The following is an 18016-nucleotide window of genomic DNA, read 5'->3' as shown; positions in this document are numbered from 1 at the left end:
TTGTTGGCCGTGCACTGATCCTGATTGTTGGTGTGTTTGACAGGAGCCGCTGGAGTTCAGGAGTAAATGGTGGAGGCAGCGGAGGAGGGGGCAGTAGTGGTGGAGCCACAGGAGGAGGCAGCGGGAGTGGAGGGGGCAGTGGAGGCGGTGCTGGAGGAGGAGGATCTTCAGGTCGGTCCTCCACAGCAGCCCGAGATTCACGCAGACAGACCCGCGTGATCCGCACTGGCAGAGATAGAGGCTCCGGCCTTCTGGGCAGCCAGCCACAGCCTGTAATTCCAGCCTCCGTTATCCCAGAGGAGCTCATCTCTCAGGTAAAGTTTTGCTTCAAGGGGCCGGTTCATTATTTCTGACTTATACTGTATAAGCTGGATGTGCTTACAATGGGTCTGTTTAATAACTTAAATGTAATGTTTACATAATGATTTTTTTTTAAAAACTCAACAGCCATTAATTTTGAATTAAGGAAGTTTAGACATGGTTTAAAAAAAGTTTCAAAAATGCTACGTCTATTTAGCAAAACAACCAGGACTGCAACTAAATAATATTATTCTACTTAATTGGATAATAAAGCCCTTTTATTGAAAATATGCTTTTCTTTGCATACAGTAAAAGTTTCCCCTGAAAATATTCACACTATAAGCCCATTTCCAGAAATATTTGTTTTATGTGCAAGACTCTAAATTACTCAGGAAAATAATAAACTGTGTGTGCTATTAGAGCTGGACAATTTAGCTGAATTATAACAGTTCAACTTTATATATATATATATATATATATTTTTTTTTTACTATATATTTTATAATTTACATATAAATGTGTGTGTTTGTAATGAAATGCTAAACATTTTTATAATTTTTTTCAGAATAAATATTTTCAGAATATTTATTTCATAAGTCATTGTTACAAATTATATTTAAAATATTTAATGTAGTAAAATGGGCAAGTGAACAAATGAAAATATGTAATCATTTTTATTTATGAGCTAATATAAAATACATGGTTATAAACTTTTTATATATTTTTGATTCGATAATAAAGCCATTTTATTGAAAATAATTGTAACACAAATGTTTGCTAAACATTCTGTGTAAGGATTTAAAAATATAAATTCTGCAATATAAGTTTCATATAGATTTTCACATTAATAGCATCTTAGAGTAGCATAAATAAAAATAAAAGTATAGTATTTGTTTCAAACGTTTACACAGTTTAGCATACATTGACACACACACACACACACACACACACACACACACACACACACACACACGACCTGCTGTGAAATTTCATAACCGATTGGCTTTGCTTCTCCAACCAGGCCCAGGTGGTTCTTCAGGGAAAATCCAGAAGTGTCATCATTCGAGAGCTGCAGCGCACAAACCTTGATGTCAACTTGGCTGTAAACAACCTACTGAGCAGAGATGATGAGGATGGAGATGATGGAGATGACACTGCCAGCGAGTCCTACTTACCTGGGGGTAAACAGACACAGTATATGAGTCACAGTTTAAACTGACATGTTCACCTCTAACAAACAACAATACCTTTGACATTGACAATATCTTTCATACTTCTACAGAAGACTTGATGTCCCTTCTAGATGCGGATATTCACTCCGCTCACCCCAGCGTGATCATTGATGCAGACGCCATGTTCTCAGAGGACATCAGCTACTTTGGCTACCCCTCTTTCCGACGCTCTTCATTGTCTCGTCTTGGCTCCTCACGAGGTAAAGGCCAAAACGCAGTCATGCTTGCATACACTCAGTGTTATGACTCCATTCAGCAAGATTTGTGGTGCTGCTTGTGCCACAACCACTTTGTTGTTCATTAACAGTGTAGTTTAATATATAAATTCACTACTTGCAACACATTCATTCAGATTTGAAACATAAGAGGAGGGTGAGAATTTTCGTGTTTTAAAATTTTACTTTTGAGTTGAACAAATTATCCATGCAAAATCAGCTTCATATAATGAGACACTTGAATTAAAAACAAAGCACTTAAAACGATAGAAATCATTATAAAACTGATATTTCATTGCGTCAAGTTATTCTTTAATAACTTAATAACACTGCTTAATAAGTTTAGGGCATGTCCCACTTTATTTTTACTTGAATCATGTGCAAATAACACAAGCCGGCTATAATTTAACCAAATTATGTTTAAAAAATGTTTTCATAAACCAGCATTCATGGCTATCAAATACTTCAAGATGCCTTGCTGCATGTTTGTGTTGTGTGTGAGAGTGTCTGTGCTTTGAGAGTGTCCAATTGTCCTGCATGGTTATAGTCGTCGTTTCCCCTAATGAGCCCTCTGCGAAAGGCCCTGCAGTGCAGACAGTTACCAATAAGACCTTGCAGTTTATCTCAGCAAAGTCAGCAAGATCTTTCCGCTGCTAATGCGACCCAGCAGCTGACAAAGCCAATTATTAGCCTGCATAGCGTCTATATGTAGCCCAGTCATTTTTAAGATAGGGGCCATCACCAAAATGGTCATGGATCCTTTTCACCAGCAGTGTCATTTACGGCACAATGGGGAATTGTTTCTGGTGGTTGGTGTCACAGAAGTACAGCAGAATAAATTTTTCTTACATATAATAGTCACTATCTAATTTGTATGAAATCTCACTATTCCAAGGGTCTTTCCCAGAGAGTGGCTTACTGTTATCCCACTGGTGTGACCCTATTGCATACCAGTTCTCCTTCTCCCCTTAGAGCGAGACTCGGAACTGCTCCGCGAGCGGGAGTCGGTCCTGAGGCTGCGTGAGAGGAGGTGGTTGGATGGAGCCTCGTTCGATGCGGAGCGTGGCTCCACCAGCCGCGAGGGAGAACCAAGCCTTGACAAGAAGAGTGTGCCGCTGCAGAGCCCTGTCACTCTGGGGGAAGAGCTCCAGTGGTGGCCTGATAAGGTGGGCCTTTAAGCCTTCACTATTCTAGAATGCCAGACGTCTAATTACTGTGGTGCATTTTAAGGGGTCGTGTTGTTTCAGACCTGTTTGACTTTATTCTGTAGAACATAAAAGCTATTTTGAAGGATGTTGGTAACCGAACAGTTTCGGGTTCCATTGACTTCCATTATTTGGACAAAAGTACAATGAAAGTCAATGCAAACCGAAACTGTTACAAACAGTCTTTTGTCTTCAGCAGAAGAAAGCGCTGCATAAAGGTTTGTAACAACATGAGGCTTGTGTAGACATGTGTAATGCGATATATCACGGTAATGAATATGGACGATATTGTTATTGTGGGCACCTCAAAATACCGTAAATAAAAATGTATGATCAATTATTACTTTTTTTATAATGCACTAAAGAATACTTTGCCCATCAACCGTATAAAATGCACAACAATGCTGTATTCTGCGTCAAAGGGAGATGCGCTGAGATGTAAACAAGTCCAACTTGCATTTGCACATGACTGAACGAGTAAAGGAGAGGAGCTGAATTAATTGCACGTTCACTTTCTGACAGCAGAGGGCGCTGATGCAACTGCAGAATGCAGCGCTTACCTCGGGAACCCCGCAAACAAACCAAACTGCGCCAGTGAAGTTTTTAATTTAAATGCTCAAAACAGCCATTAATTTTTTTTTGTAATCTCAATGTTGCTAATCACAGCACCAAATACTTAATACTTAAAGGCTTATTAGGCTATTTATTTTCAAACTTAAACTTTTTTATTACATGCCCTAATGAATAGAATTTTTTGATTATTTGTTAATGTTCAGTAAAACTGAGACATAGGGCCTAGTTAACAAGTTAATTCATTACCAAACTGACAAAGAAAAATACTTATAAAGAATTCATTATTTTAAGTAATGTTAACTTCTTAGTTACTGTTTAATTACATTACTAAAATCAAAAGTACTTATTTAATGGACCTAAGAAAAAACTAACAATGATCCGTTTTTTTTTTTTAAACAAAACATTAACAAAAACATAATACTTTCTGTAACATATGTAGCTATTGCTCAATCTTAGTTAATGGGTTAGTTCACCCAAAAATGAAATATGTCATTAATGACTCACCCTAATGTTGTTCCACACCCGTAAGACCTCCGTTCATCTTCAGAACACAGTTTAAGATATTTTATATTTTTGTCCCAGAGCATATGCAGTATATGCACACTTTACTGTCCATGTCCAGAAAGCTAATAAAACATCATCAAAGTAGTCCATATGTGACATCAGTTGGTTGATTCGAATCTCTTGAAGCATCGAAAATACATTTTGGTCCAAAAATAACAAAAACTATGACTTTATTCAGCATCAGTCTTCTCTTCCGCATTTGTTTTCAAACCTAAAATAAAGATTAAAGCGGCCATGAATCAGTGAATCGATCAATGATTAGGATGGCCAGTGTCACGTGATTTCAGCAGTTTGGCAAATTTTTTGTTGTTGTTTTTTTGTGGAGTCTATGCTTTTATTATAAGGCTGAAATTCTTGAGGGAGAAATAGTTTGGCATAATATTTTGTTCTATTTTTCAATTTATATTTATTTCTTTAGCAAAACTTCTTGACAGCTTCTTTTAAGGTATTATTATTTTCAAAACTGGTCAGCCTGTGTGTCAGCCACTGTAGTGTTAGCAGGATCCATGAAGTTGTAATGTAGTGGCTATTATTTCAGTTTTACATTTCAAATGGCATATCTTGTTATTTTTTTTATTAAATAATTGAAAAGTGATTAGTCATTTAATTTGAAATTGATTAGTCTATTAATATTTAAAATTTGTTTTATGTTCATAATGTTCATTCATGTATTTTTTGTCAGTTTTAGTTATTTTAGTACTTTAGAAATGTTGTCATGTCAACTAGCTAAGATAAAATGGTTTACGTTTTTTTTTAATTTTAAGTTGTTACACACATGGTTTTCAGTTTTATTTTTAGTTAGCATTCATGACTAATGAATCCATAGTCATGTCCATAACCCTGAATGTTGGAGTCACAACTTTTTAGTGTTTTTCAGAAACTGATAAGATTGCATTTTTAAGAACTTGGCATGAGCCTTTAAAACTAGATTTACTGATAAATTCTTATTTTAATATCTTGCAAATCGTTATTTGACCTTTAAGGGTGTACTCACACTAGGCACGGTTGCCATGAACCGGGCCCGAGTACGATTGCCCCCCTCCCCACTCCCCCTCTGGCCTGCACTCACATAGGGTTTCAGCATTCGTGCCGGATCACGCCTACGTCATTATGGTGCGACGGTTTCGGGATAAACAGTAAGAGCGGTGCTCTCTGAATCTGAACACAATGTCCATTGCTTTGTTTTCTTTGTTGATAATTTTGTGTCGGTCCACGGTGGTCCACAGCCCTCTCACAGCCTGTTGTTAAACAGATGTGTCGCCTTAGTAGCGTGAAAATTTTCACGTAATCGTGCTGCTCGTATGAGGAGGTTTGCAAGGTACCAGCTGAAGTGCAGCAAGGACTTTGCAGCTTTGATTACGGACTCCAGCACGGTTAGCGCTCACACTGCATGCGAACCGCGCCCGAGTCCAACTGAACCGTGCTCTGGACCACCTCTTCCAAGCGGGCCAAGGCCGGCTAATCGAGCCGCGCCCGGGCACGGTTCGGAGCACTCACACTAGTCAAACGAACCGAGCTTTGGTGGTCAAACGCACTCGGGCACGGTTCAAACTGGCTAGTGTGAGTATACCCTAAATTTAATGGCCAGCCTCTTTGGATAACAATTTAGGTTATTAGTCTTCAATTTCCTGTGATTAGTTTAGTTTTATTTGTATAGATGCTGAATTGTATATCCTTGGTTGTGTGATCCTTTAGGACTATGTAACAAAGTTTGTCAGCATTGGGGCTTTGTACTCGGAATTGATTGCCGTCAGTACCAAAGGAGAACTCTACCAGTGGAAGTGGAATGAGCCTGAACCTTACAGAAATACACAAGTAAGATTTGCAATACATTTCAGACATGATTGAACTGACTTCAGCTGAACTATGATGCTATTGTCTTTAAGGCATAATTCTGTTTGCTTCATTGATTTAATACTTTTGTTGTTACTGTAAAGCTGCTTTGAAACAATCTGTTTTGTATTAAGTGCTATATAAATAAAGGTGACCATACACGGAATTTGTGTGTCTACTGAATTGGATCAATCTCATAAATCTTTTGTGCCTTCATAGAATCCTTCTATACATCACCCCCGTGTCCCTTTCCTTGGCTTGACCAATGAAAAAATCACCCACCTGTCTGCCAACAGTATCCGAGCCACTGTGGCTACCGAGAGTAACAAGGTAAGCAGACATTTGAATAACACTTTACCATAAGGTTTCATTTGCTAATATTAGTAAACTACATTAGTTAACATGAACTGAAAATTGCAATTATTGAAATGAAAATTTATTAAGATTAATAAATGTTAATGTCATCATTTAATACATTATTAAAATCAAAAGTATCTCGTAACATTTAGTGAACATGAACTAACAGTGAACAGTTGTATTTTTAGTAACTAATATAACAAAGATAAATACTCTAATGGATCGCTCATTGTTAATGTTAAGTAATGCATTAACATGAAAAAATGTGACCTTATGGTAAAGTGTTACCGACATTTCATGAGAGTGGATGAGAAGAAAATCATATGACATGCTGGTGGATACAATAAGATTGGGTAACAATTTATTTTACAGTGTCTTTGTTACACGTTACTTGTAGCTACTATAGTAATGAGTATGAATTATGCACAATTGCGTGCAACCAACTGTAAACCAAACTTGATCCCAACCCTATAGTAAGCACATGTAGTTAATTAATTACTTCATACTTAAATTAACAATTGTAACAAGGACACATTAAAATAAAGTGTAACCTAATATTGTGCAAGAGCCGGTTGCAAAAGTCACTGATGTACAGTCACGTTCCAGAAATGTCCTCAGACCTCAAATTTCCATTAACCAATCTGTATTGTGTAGGTGGCGACGTGGGTGGATGAAACTCTGAGCACTGTTGCTGCTAAACTAGAACATGGAGCACAAACGTTCCCAGAGCTGCAGGGAGAGCGCATTGTCTCTCTGCACTGCTGTGCCCTGTATACCTGCGCTCAGCTGGAGAGCAGCCTTTACTGGTGGTGAGTTTACAGCAGGGGTGTCCAAACTTTTTTTTAAAGCTACACTGTGTAACTTTTTTAGTTTATTCTAAGCTAAAAACACTTAGTTCTTTCAAAAATATATGTACTCATTAAAGTACATTTACTTCTTTCAAGTAATAAAGTATTCTCGTAAGTTTGTAATATGCCATTGAAAATGCATACGGGTGAGGGGTTCGAATACCGGTCGCCATGTTGCCCCTCTATCTTGAAAGTACATTAGCCAAAGAGGGACATACCCGTAAATTCAAGCTTCGCCTTTCGCGTTTTAACACTCGATGGCACTGTGTCGAATGTGAAGAGGGGGATTGCCATGTTAATCTTGGACTAAATCGGCCACTGTAGGAGTTAAATCGAAATCAGAAATAAAAGGAACAGAAATTAATATTCACCGGATGGTCATATACCTTTACACCGCTAGATGGGGGAAAATATCACACAGTGTAGCTTTTTTTAAAGGGGGCCAGATTCGTTGTTGTGGACACACCTGGGGGCTGGATAATTATTACTAAAAATAAATAAATAGAATAAAATAATATAATATAATTTTTATATTTCACTATATATATAAAAAAAATAGTATTTAAGAAAAATATTATAAATATTATTTAATGTTACAGTTTAATATATTTATATATTACATTACAACTGTAATATTTATTTATTTATGGATTTCTTAATTGCTTCTCATGACAAGTTTGGGTAGATGGATTACACATTAAAGTGACTCAAACTCAGAGCAGATGCAGAGATTAGGTTTGTGTGTAAATTACCATTTTGAGACGCAAACGACGCCGGAAGAGCTACTCGTGTGTGAATGAACAATGCCACACTGAACTCTAAAACACACAGCACGTGTATTTATTTCATTAAAATTTCAGCCTTCTAGATTTGATAATCACACAAACCATATCACGATTTTGTCTTTATTTCAATTTATCATGTAGTACTGGTTTGGAGATTGTGCTTGTGATCTGTGAATAAATTCTCATTTTATGTTTCCTCTAGGGGTGTTGTGCCTTTTAGTCAGAGGAAAAAGATGCTTGAAAAGGCCAGAGCCAAGAACAAGAAGCCAAAGTCCAGTGCTGGCATCTCTTCTATACCCAACATCACAGTAGGAACTCAGGTAAGGAACATGCTGTGTTGGAGGTCAGAAATGTACTTTTACATTAAGGGGCACTATTTGCCTCCTGGGATTGATTTCTAGTAGGGGTGTAACGGTACACAAAACTGACGGTTCGGTACATACGTCGTTTTTGATGTCACAGTTTGGTACAGCAGGGGAGACAATGAAGTATAAAATTGCTTATTTTTTTACTGAAATTTTTTTCCTTAAATTAATTCAATTATAACTAAAAGTTTCTTAAAAATAAAGTTGTCTCTGCTAATGTTGTAAACTATATAGGGAGCACATTGCTATTAAATTAAATGTTACCAACAGAGCCCAAACTATAAGCGTAAATTGCATAACTATGTTATTTTATTTTTAGAAATAATAATCAACACTCAAATAACACAATGTATGCAAACATGGATACTTCACATAAAGCAGTTTTTGCATTAACTTCTAAATCTAATTATAACATTTTTACTCCAATTCGTTGTTGAAATATAATCACTTATACACATTGGCGGTCATTTTCATGGCAGAATTATTTAAACATACATTACATAATCAAGACATCACTAACATGTTAAGTAGAATATGAATACAGGTCCTTCTCAAAAAATTAGCATATTGTGATAAAGTTCATTATTTTCCATAATTTAATGATAAAAATTAAACTTTCATATATTTTAGATTCATTGCACACCAACTGAAATATTTCAGGTCTTTTATTGTTTTAATACTGATGATTTTGGCATACAGCTCATGAAAACCCAAAATTCTGGTCTCAAAAAATTTGCATATTATGAAAAGGTTCTCTAAACGAGCTATTAACCTAATCATCTGAATCAACTAATTAACTCTTAACACCTGCAAAAGATTCCTGAGGCTTTTAAAAACTCCCAGCGTGGTTCATTACTCAAAACCGCAATCATGGGTAAGACTGCCGACCTGGCTGCTGTCCAGAAGGCCATCATTGACACCCTCAAGCGAGAGGGTAAGACACAGAAAGAAATTTCTAAACGAATAGGCTGTTCCCAGACTGCTGTATCAAGGCACCTCAGTGGGAAGTCTGTGGGAAGGAAAAAGTGTGGCAAAAAACGCTGCACAACGAGAAGAGGTGACCGGACCCTGAGGAAGATTGTGGAGAAGGACCGATTCCAGACCTTGGGGGACCTGCGGAAGCAGTGGACTGAGTCTGGAGTAGAAACATCCAGAGCCACAGTGCACAGACGTGTGCAGGAAATGGGCTACAGGTGCCGCATTCCCCAGGTCAAGCCACTTTTGGGCTACAGAGAAGCAGCACTGGACTGTTGCTCAGTGGTCCAAAGTACTTTTTTCGGATGAAAGCAAATTTTGCATGTCATTCTGAAATCAAGGTGCCAAAGTCTGGAGGAAGACTGGGGAGAAGGAAATGCCAAAATGCCTGAAGTCCAGTGTCAAGTACCCGCAGTCAGTGATGATCTGGGGTGCCATGTCAGCTACAGTGTTGGTCCACTGTGTTTTATCAAGGGCAGGGTCAATACAGCTCGCTATCAGGAGATTTTGGAGCACTTCATGCTTCCATCTGCTGAAAAGCTTTATGGAGATGAAGATTTTGTTTTTCAGCCCGACCTGGCACCTGCTCACAGTGTCAAAACCACTGGTAAATGGTTTACTGACCATGGTATTACTGTGCTCAATTGGCCTGCCAACTCTCCTGACCTGAACCCCATAGAGAATCTGTGGGATATTGTGAAGAGAAAGTTAAGAGACGCAAGACCCAACACTCTGGATGAGCTTAAGGCCGCTATCGAAGCATCCTGGGCCTCCAGAACACCTCAGCAGTGCCACAGGCTGATCGCCTCCATGCCACGCTGCATTGAAGCAGTCATTTCTGCAAAAGGATTCCCGACCAAGTATTGAGTGCATAACTGAACATAATTATTTGAATGTTGACTTTTTTTGTATTAAAAACACTTTTCCTTTTATTAATCGGATGAAATATGCTAATTTTTTTAAGACAGGAATTTTGGGTTTTCATGAGCTGTATGCCAAAATCATCAGTATTAAAACAATAAAAGACCTGAAATATTTCAGTTGGTGTGCAATGAATCTAAAATATATGAAAGTTAAATTTTTATCATTACATTATGGAAAATAATGAACTTTATAACATTATGCAAATTTTTTTAGAAGGACCTGTATATAGGCTAATATACTATTATTGAAATCTTTCCACCGTTGAAACACTGAGCGATTACATGACACATGATACGTTTCAGTAAGTTGTAATGTACCCTCAACATACCATCAGATGTTAATTAATGATTCATTCATTTTGGCTAAAAGATGATTGCGTTCACTCGCTACCACTTGATCTGACGCAACACGTCACATTAAAGAGTGTCAAAACGGCATTCATCGTTTGAATTTCATGAAAAAATGGACAGAATACTTTATGTCCCTGTGTGAACTCCGATTTGAAGTATGTTCCATGGTTAAGACCAGCCTACTGTTAAAGATTGCATTCGGTGCACAAGTGCACCGTACCCGAAGTCCTGTACCGAAGCGGTTTGGTATGAATGCATGTACCGTTAAGGCTTGTTCACACCGGACGATTTTTCTGCACGTTTAAAATAACTAAACAAAGGGTGCTAATGTGAGTGTGCACAACGACATACAAAACCGCTGGTGTAAAAGCGTTGAGTTTGGTTTGACGCGTCACGTTAACTGGTTGACCAATTAGATTGGCGCTTTAGTTCACATGCCTGGAGCTGCTGAAGTTACAGTAAAAGACAAGAGTAAAAGACTTGGTGGCACTCAAACACAAAACTGTCTTGCCGAGCACACATTGATACCCAAGATGACAAAGAGGAAGTAGACAAAGATGCAACGAGCCAAGATGAATGTAGAACGGCTGGTTTCTTTGGTTTTTGAACATGCAAAAATCTCAATAAGCGGGAGTTTTAATGGAGAGGAATTGCAAATCAAATAGGATTCGATCCTGAGTTTCCTTTTGAATACGCTATACTGTCAGGGAATGAATTTGCATGTGCACTCTGCAAACTTTATTAAAAGTGTCCATGTCATCATTTATGTTAAATGCTTGTTTATTCAGTCAATCAATCAAGAGAATATAGGCTGTTACTAATAACATTTGATCAACATCAATGAAAGTCATCTTTATACTGCAAAGGTGTCACAGAACCTGCATCTGACATGACATGTTTGCTTTTTGGAAACTCATTTGTGATATCTGTCTTCCCTTAGGTGTGCCTGAGGAATAATCCTCTATATCATGCTGGTGCTGTGGCCTTCTCCGTAAACGCAGGGATCCCTAAAGTGGGTGTCCTGCTGGAGTCCGTGTGGAACATGAACGACAGCTGCCGATTCCAGCTCCGCTCACCTGAGAGCCTAAAAAACATGGAGAAGAACACCAAGACCCAGGAGACCAAGTAAGATGGCTGTTTTTCTATGGCTATACACATGCACAGAGGTATTTTTGCTAAAAATAAGATGCTGATGAGTGTGCTTGTTCTTGTCGTCAGGACTGAGAGCAAGCCAGAGCTGGTGAAGACGGAAATGGGCCCTCCGCCCTCACCAGCGTCCACATGCAGTGACACTTCCTCCATCGCTAGCAGTGCTTCTCTGCCTTATAGTACGTACATTAAAACGCTTAACCCATCTGCTGTTGTACAGGATTCATAATGGCCCAAAAACTACCCTGTGCATTTCTACTGTCATTTTTCTGTACTTTAAATGTTCTAGTCTCAACAATAAGGATGGCCCAGAATCCGTATGTAAATAATATGGTCACCTTACCAATTGGGCGTGTGCTGCATTTTAATTGTTTTGGTTTGTGTGCATGTAAAACATGCTTTACTCATGGCCTTCCTCAATTTTTTTTCTTTTTAAACAAATAGTTTAAGACAGTTTGGCTTTTCAAAATATTTTTTCAGACTAGTAAAAAGAAAACAAGCTTCTTAAATGTATCAAACATAAATAAAAACTCAATTTTGGGCACAGAAGACAACAGGAGCATTTAGAACAAATACACAAAACGAAATATTAAAAGAAAATTGAAGATTGAGTTGGGTCGCCTTACAGTCAAAATTAAAATCTGGTTGTTGAAACCACATATGTAAAAATAAAATAAAAGTATGAGAGCGTGTTATAGGCTAAATGATGTTATAGCAGATATGACACCTCTACTGCAGCAGCTTAACTGCACAGACGTCCTCAGGACACAGAGTATTTCTTCATTAAACTAATGCACAAACTACCGCAAATTAAACCAAAAGTAAAGTCGTAGGTGCTCAACATGCAATCATCTTTATTAAAAGTAAAGAAACTGAATGATCTTTCCAGTGCTGTGGCTGCACTCGCTAGACCTTGCCTAATCCAAGCTTTATTTCAAATTTCTGTTCAGTAAATGTATGCAAATTAGTACATATGTATACTGCATATAATGAACAAATTACACATTTAGTGGCTTTAGTGTTGTCTTTGCTAACCGATTACCTGCTGTGCTACAGAGCGAAGACGCTCAACACCGGCTCCAAAAGAAGAGGAGAAAGTGAATGAGGAGCAGTGGCCTCTACGAGAGGTCGTTTTCGTGGAGGACGTTAAAAACGTCCCAGTAGGAAAGGTGGGTGCAGGCGTGCACGTTGGCCAGCTTGATCCAGTGGAGACCAAGACTACAAGCATATTATTTTTCACCACATGATTTTCTATATGCTTAATTTATCCTCATTTTTGCCTTTTTTATGTAAGAAGAATTTCCAGTTATAATAGATTAAATTTATATAAGCATAGTTTTTTTTTCTTTGACGTGATGTTCTTGTCTGTGTTTTGTGCTTTGCTATTACACCTCATTTGCAACAGTTCTCTCTTTTGAACTCAAGGTGCTAAAAGTCGATGGTGCATATGTTGCTGTGAAATTTCCAGGGACGTCGAGCAGCGTGAGCAGCCAGAGCGCAGCTCCCACTGACTCTGACCCTTCCTCACTGCTGCAAGACTGTCGACTGCTTAGAATAGATGAGCTACAGGTAAACACACACATACAGCTGTAAAAGTGCTCTTTTCCATTTGCAGAAGCTCCGAAACATTGATAGGTAATTCAACATGCCATTTGGATAGATAAATGTAACACACTTGGTGACTAATTGTGAAACAACGTGGTTTCAACTATGAGACTGATTTAAGCCTAACTTGTTGTTAAGGGTAAAAAAAGGTTTTTATTTTAAATTGTTGCAAATGCTACATTTGGCTATATCAAGTGTACCAATTATACATAGCATGGGTTTTAAAAACTTTTTGATGCCTAGGAACCCTAAATTTTATTTTGTGATGGAACACCTTAAAATATAAAGACATCTATATATTTTATTTTATAATAAAAAATATACAGTTTGGGGAAATTTTATATTGTGAAGACAACAAAAGTTGTTTAATTCTATTATTGTACTGAATCAAATTGCTAAAATATTATCTGGAAAATATTTAGTTGACAGTGTGTGAGAGATTAGTACTTTTTTCTTTTCACAAAACTATATGCTAATTTAAGTTAATGTATTTTTTTTTCTTCTTACTTTTAAAAATGAGTTTTGTCAATAGTGTAAAATAATCATGATGTCTTACTTTAGAAATCAGAATGTAATGGTAATATTGGTGAATTAATTGTTAAGTGTGTGTATATTATATAAAATATTAAATCATATATTTTAAGTGCCTCCACCCCAGTTTGAAAATCTTTGGTCTGTAGATATTTGGGAGAAAAAAAATTAAAAAATGCTTGAATTTTTAACTGAGAGACATTATTTTTCCTTTTAAACAGGTTGTTAAAACTGGGGGAACACCAAAAGTTCCAGACTGTTTTCAACGCACACTTAAAAAACTCTGTATCCCAGAAAAGGCTGAAATTTTAGCTGTGAATGTTGACTCCAAAGGTGACTACTGTTATCAGAAAAAAACTACTTTTTGTTGAATCTTGTTGTCCTTCTGCTTTATGGCTCTAATGTGTAACGTCCTGCAGGAGTTCATGCAGTGTTGAAAACAGGCAGCTGGGTACGGTACTGTGTCTTTGACTTGGCCACCGGCAAAGCCGAGCAGGAGAATCACTTCCCTACCAGTAACCTCGCCTTTCTCGGCCAGAGTGAGCGTAATGTGGCCATCTTCACTGCTGGCCAGGTGAGACATCACACAGCCTTGTTTCATAAGCTTGGGGAAACTTTCCATTTCTCTTTTGCCTATTTTAACTGTCATATTTGCATGTCCTCAGGAGAGTCCCATAATCTTGAGGGATGGCAACGGCACCATTTATCCAATGGCTAAAGACTGTATGGGTGGAATACGTGACCCTGATTGGCTAGACTTGCCGCCTATTGCCAGTCTAGGCATGGGAGTTCACTCGCTTGCCAACCTTCCCACTAACTCCACAATCAAAAAGAAGGCAGCAATCATCATCATGGCTGTGGAGGTATACTACACCATTATGCTAAAGAATAGACATTAGTTATTAAGAAAAATGTAAACATTTAGGAGTGCATAAAGATCTTTAGGGGTGCATTGCAAATAATACAAATAATTAGATTTCTATTACAAAGAAGAAACTGAAAAAATATATATTGCTGGGCTTTTAATTGGGAGTAATCCCCAAATACATTTTTCATACATAAATTTACTAGTTCCAGCTGCTTTTACAACCATTTAAAACATATTACAATAATATATTTATTGCATTAAATCTAGGGATGTCCCGATCAGGTTTTTTTTGCCCTCGAGTCTGAATCCGAGTCATTTGATTTTGAGTATCTGCCGATACAGAGTCCCGATCCGATACTTCTATAATACATAAAAAAAGAATAAAGAAGAGCGAAAAAAACAGGATTTCCTTATTTTTTATTTTATTCACCTTATTTTAACATTCAACAACTCTAACAAACAGAGCACTTCTGTGAGGTAGCTTGAACAATCAAGTAATAAATAAACATAAATTCTTCACTTTTGGATTTTAGTGCAAGAGTAAATATAAAAAAGTCCGGGACCGGAGTTGCGCAGAGCAGGAAGTACAACGGCGATATCAAAAGCACACCAATAGGCCTACTCTCACAGATGCAGAGCAATTAATTATGTTGGTGTGAAATAAACAGTTATGGAAATTAAATTAAATAATCTGCTCCCAAAAATCCCGAAAAAAGTCTGTAAGTGCCTCAGTGACAACTTCACTCAGAGAAGACGTCGATCTCAGCTGTAAATCATGACATCACACAGCCGTTTTTATAGCATCAAATAACTAACTAAAACTAAACTTATTTAAAAAACGAACTCTTGAAATTAAATCATCGTGATAATTAACTGCCTACAGTGAAAAAATATTTGAGGTGTAATTTGATTGAAGTGTAATTAACAATGCTTTTCAGGTTTTTATAGGTCTAACATTAGTTTTTAGGTAGAGCAATTAAATAAAGTAGGCTTATCAAATGTAAAATAGCTGCATATTTAACTGTTTAAATTAAAGACTAATCCTTACAAAAGCTATTCAATCAATAGCAGTGAGTGATTCCTTATCTTTTGTTTGACATTAAACACAGCAGTAAAGGCTACTGCCCCTTTAAGACCTAATGGAAGGCTCTGCGTAGTCTTTCTCGACTGTATAAAGTCCTCTTAAGGCATATTCAGAATATGTCTGCTTGGATACTCATCAAGATGGACATGTTGACATACTTCTTGTGTGAGTTGGTCCGTTTAAGCGCAAGACTTGAAAGAGAACTTAATATTTGCGCGCTGTGAGACGAGTGCGTGCTTTCGGATCATTCGCGTCTTCTGGAGAATATACCCGGGGATGACTGTGAAAATGACTGCTCATACTGTAACATACGGCAGCACTCGCATGAATTGAACAAAGTTTACACAGATAGACTGTGCCAACGTTTTTCTTTTGTCAGCGCTGTTGTAATGCATCACTGAGGAGCCAGCACGTGTATCTATTAGGGATGAGTCACGATTTTCGAATATTCGATTAGTTGATTTAACTATAGAATATCGAATAGGCTGTGCGATTGTCGTCTAAAAAAAAATCCAGGTTTGCTGCGCTGATGCGGTGGTGACGTGTTAATGTAACCAGCGGGTGGCGCGCGCTGTCAAAACCGCACGTAAAAGCTGTCAATCAGTTTTCACACAACAAAAAAATAATACATCATCATGCACACTACGTAGAGTCACGATGTCGAATAAGAGTTCTGTGTGGAGTTCTTATAATAAAATTAATGAAAAAGAAGTGCAGTGCAAACTCTGCCATGCGATGCTTGCTTATCATAGGTCAACCACTACAATGCACAGTCATCTGAGAGCAAAATCCGGTCCATCCACAGGTCAGCAGGAATCAGTGGCTAGTTTTATGATCCGATCAACCAAGTCGGATGCTAGACGGGCAGAGCAAACAACGGCCCTCATCACGAAGATGATCGTTAAAGATATGCTTCCGATCAGCTTTGTAGAAGGAGAGGGTTTTAGAAGTCTGATGGAGTTTGTAGAACCCGAGTTTACTGTCCCGTCTAGAAAGACGATCACTGTCAGACTGGAGAAACTTTTTGATGACCGTAAGGGAGCTGCACAGTCAGTTAGGGATAGTTGAAAAAATGGCACTGACGACAGATTCATGGACAGCGCGTTTATCCACATTACAGTGAATTAATTGTTAACTATATAATGAATTAAACAGTCACCATTGGTCTCTCTCCCTCTCTTTCCTCATATATGTAGCCTTTAAACCGTTTTAAATTAATAGCGAATAAAAGCGATAACGTTCCAGTGGACAGATATCTATCATTGATTTTTTTTTTCTTTCTTTTTTTCGAAACATGCAAACATATCACCCAAGCTAGAAAGTCGACAAAGCAATTTCGGTCAGAATTACTGTAGCCTAATCGGTAACAAGCATTGAGAAAAATGTAAAATGCTTATTCCTCGCTTAATTTTTTATATAGGTTGCACGTGAGGTTATTTTAGCCGAACCAGACTCAGCTTTCTACAGCCTGGTTGCACTTGAGGGGAAAAAAGCCTTCTTCCACTTAAGAGTTGTATAGCCTATTTTTAAGCACTTTTTATTTTAATATAGGCCATCTCTTTACATAAATATTATTGTCTATAAAAAAACTGATCTCGTTATTTTTCCAACCCAACTAATGATGCATCTGCGCTTTCTATATTGCGCATGAGGGAAAAAGGTTCCTTCCACTTGAGAATAGTTGTGCACTTTTAAACACTTTTTATTTTACTATATCTCTTTACATAAATATTTTTTATCCTTAAACTGTAATTTCGTTATTTTACTAACCCAACTAATTAGCCTACTCAGTGCTTTAGGTTGCACGTGAGAGAAAAAGCTTCCTTCCATTAAGAGTAGTGTACTTTTAAGCACTTTTTAATTTAATATATTTCTTTACATAAATATTATTTTCTATTAAAAAATATATATAATTTCGTTATTTTTTTAACCCAATTAATGACTCCGCGCTTTCTAAAGGCTATCACGTGAGGGAAAAAAGCTTCCTTCCACGTAAGAAGAGTTTATGCACTTTATATGTCGCTTTACATAATTTTTTTAACTAAGTTTTTTTTAACTATAATTTAGTTATTTTTCTGACCAAACTAATTACTCACCCGTGCTTCCAATAGGTTGCACGCACTTTTCTCGGAGATAGGGCCTATTCATTTTTGATTTTGCCTATTTTTATTAACGGTCGTTCGTGTAGCCTATAGTTCATGACCAATTTACAATATTTCATCAACATAGTTTATTTTGAAGCCTATTCTATTT

General features: G+C 37.4%; 1 protein-coding gene across 5 annotated transcripts in view; it reads left to right on the top strand.

Moving 5' to 3' along the window:
* ubr5 (ubiquitin protein ligase E3 component n-recognin 5) overlaps window positions 1-18016 on the top strand; it is a 79990-nt gene that overhangs the window by 14466 nt on the left and 47508 nt on the right. For 4 of the 5 annotated variants that reach the window (XM_067447858.1, XM_067447855.1, XM_067447856.1 and 1 more), the window contains 15 exons: window positions 44-314; window positions 1322-1481; window positions 1583-1732; window positions 2702-2913; window positions 5785-5904; window positions 6142-6252; window positions 6934-7088; window positions 8115-8232; window positions 11467-11651; window positions 11745-11854; window positions 12732-12844; window positions 13101-13244; window positions 14033-14144; window positions 14231-14385; window positions 14477-14674. In XM_067447858.1, the coding sequence (XP_067303959.1) occupies window positions 44-314; window positions 1322-1481; window positions 1583-1732; window positions 2702-2913; window positions 5785-5904; window positions 6142-6252; window positions 6934-7088; window positions 8115-8232; window positions 11467-11651; window positions 11745-11854; window positions 12732-12844; window positions 13101-13244; window positions 14033-14144; window positions 14231-14385; window positions 14477-14674 (2314 nt within the window). The remainder of the gene's footprint in view (window positions 1-43; window positions 315-1321; window positions 1482-1582; window positions 1733-2701; window positions 2914-5784; window positions 5905-6141; window positions 6253-6933; window positions 7089-8114; window positions 8233-11466; window positions 11652-11744; window positions 11855-12731; window positions 12845-13100; window positions 13245-14032; window positions 14145-14230; window positions 14386-14476; window positions 14675-18016) is intronic. The other variant, XM_067447857.1, reaches the window with a different exon arrangement.

This window comes from Pseudorasbora parva, chromosome 7, assembly GCF_024679245.1.
Source record: "Pseudorasbora parva isolate DD20220531a chromosome 7, ASM2467924v1, whole genome shotgun sequence".
NCBI classification, from domain to species: domain Eukaryota; kingdom Metazoa; phylum Chordata; class Actinopteri; order Cypriniformes; family Gobionidae; genus Pseudorasbora; species Pseudorasbora parva.
The sequence above is the reverse complement of the archived record's forward strand: the minus strand, read 5'-3'. Positions and strand labels throughout refer to the sequence as shown.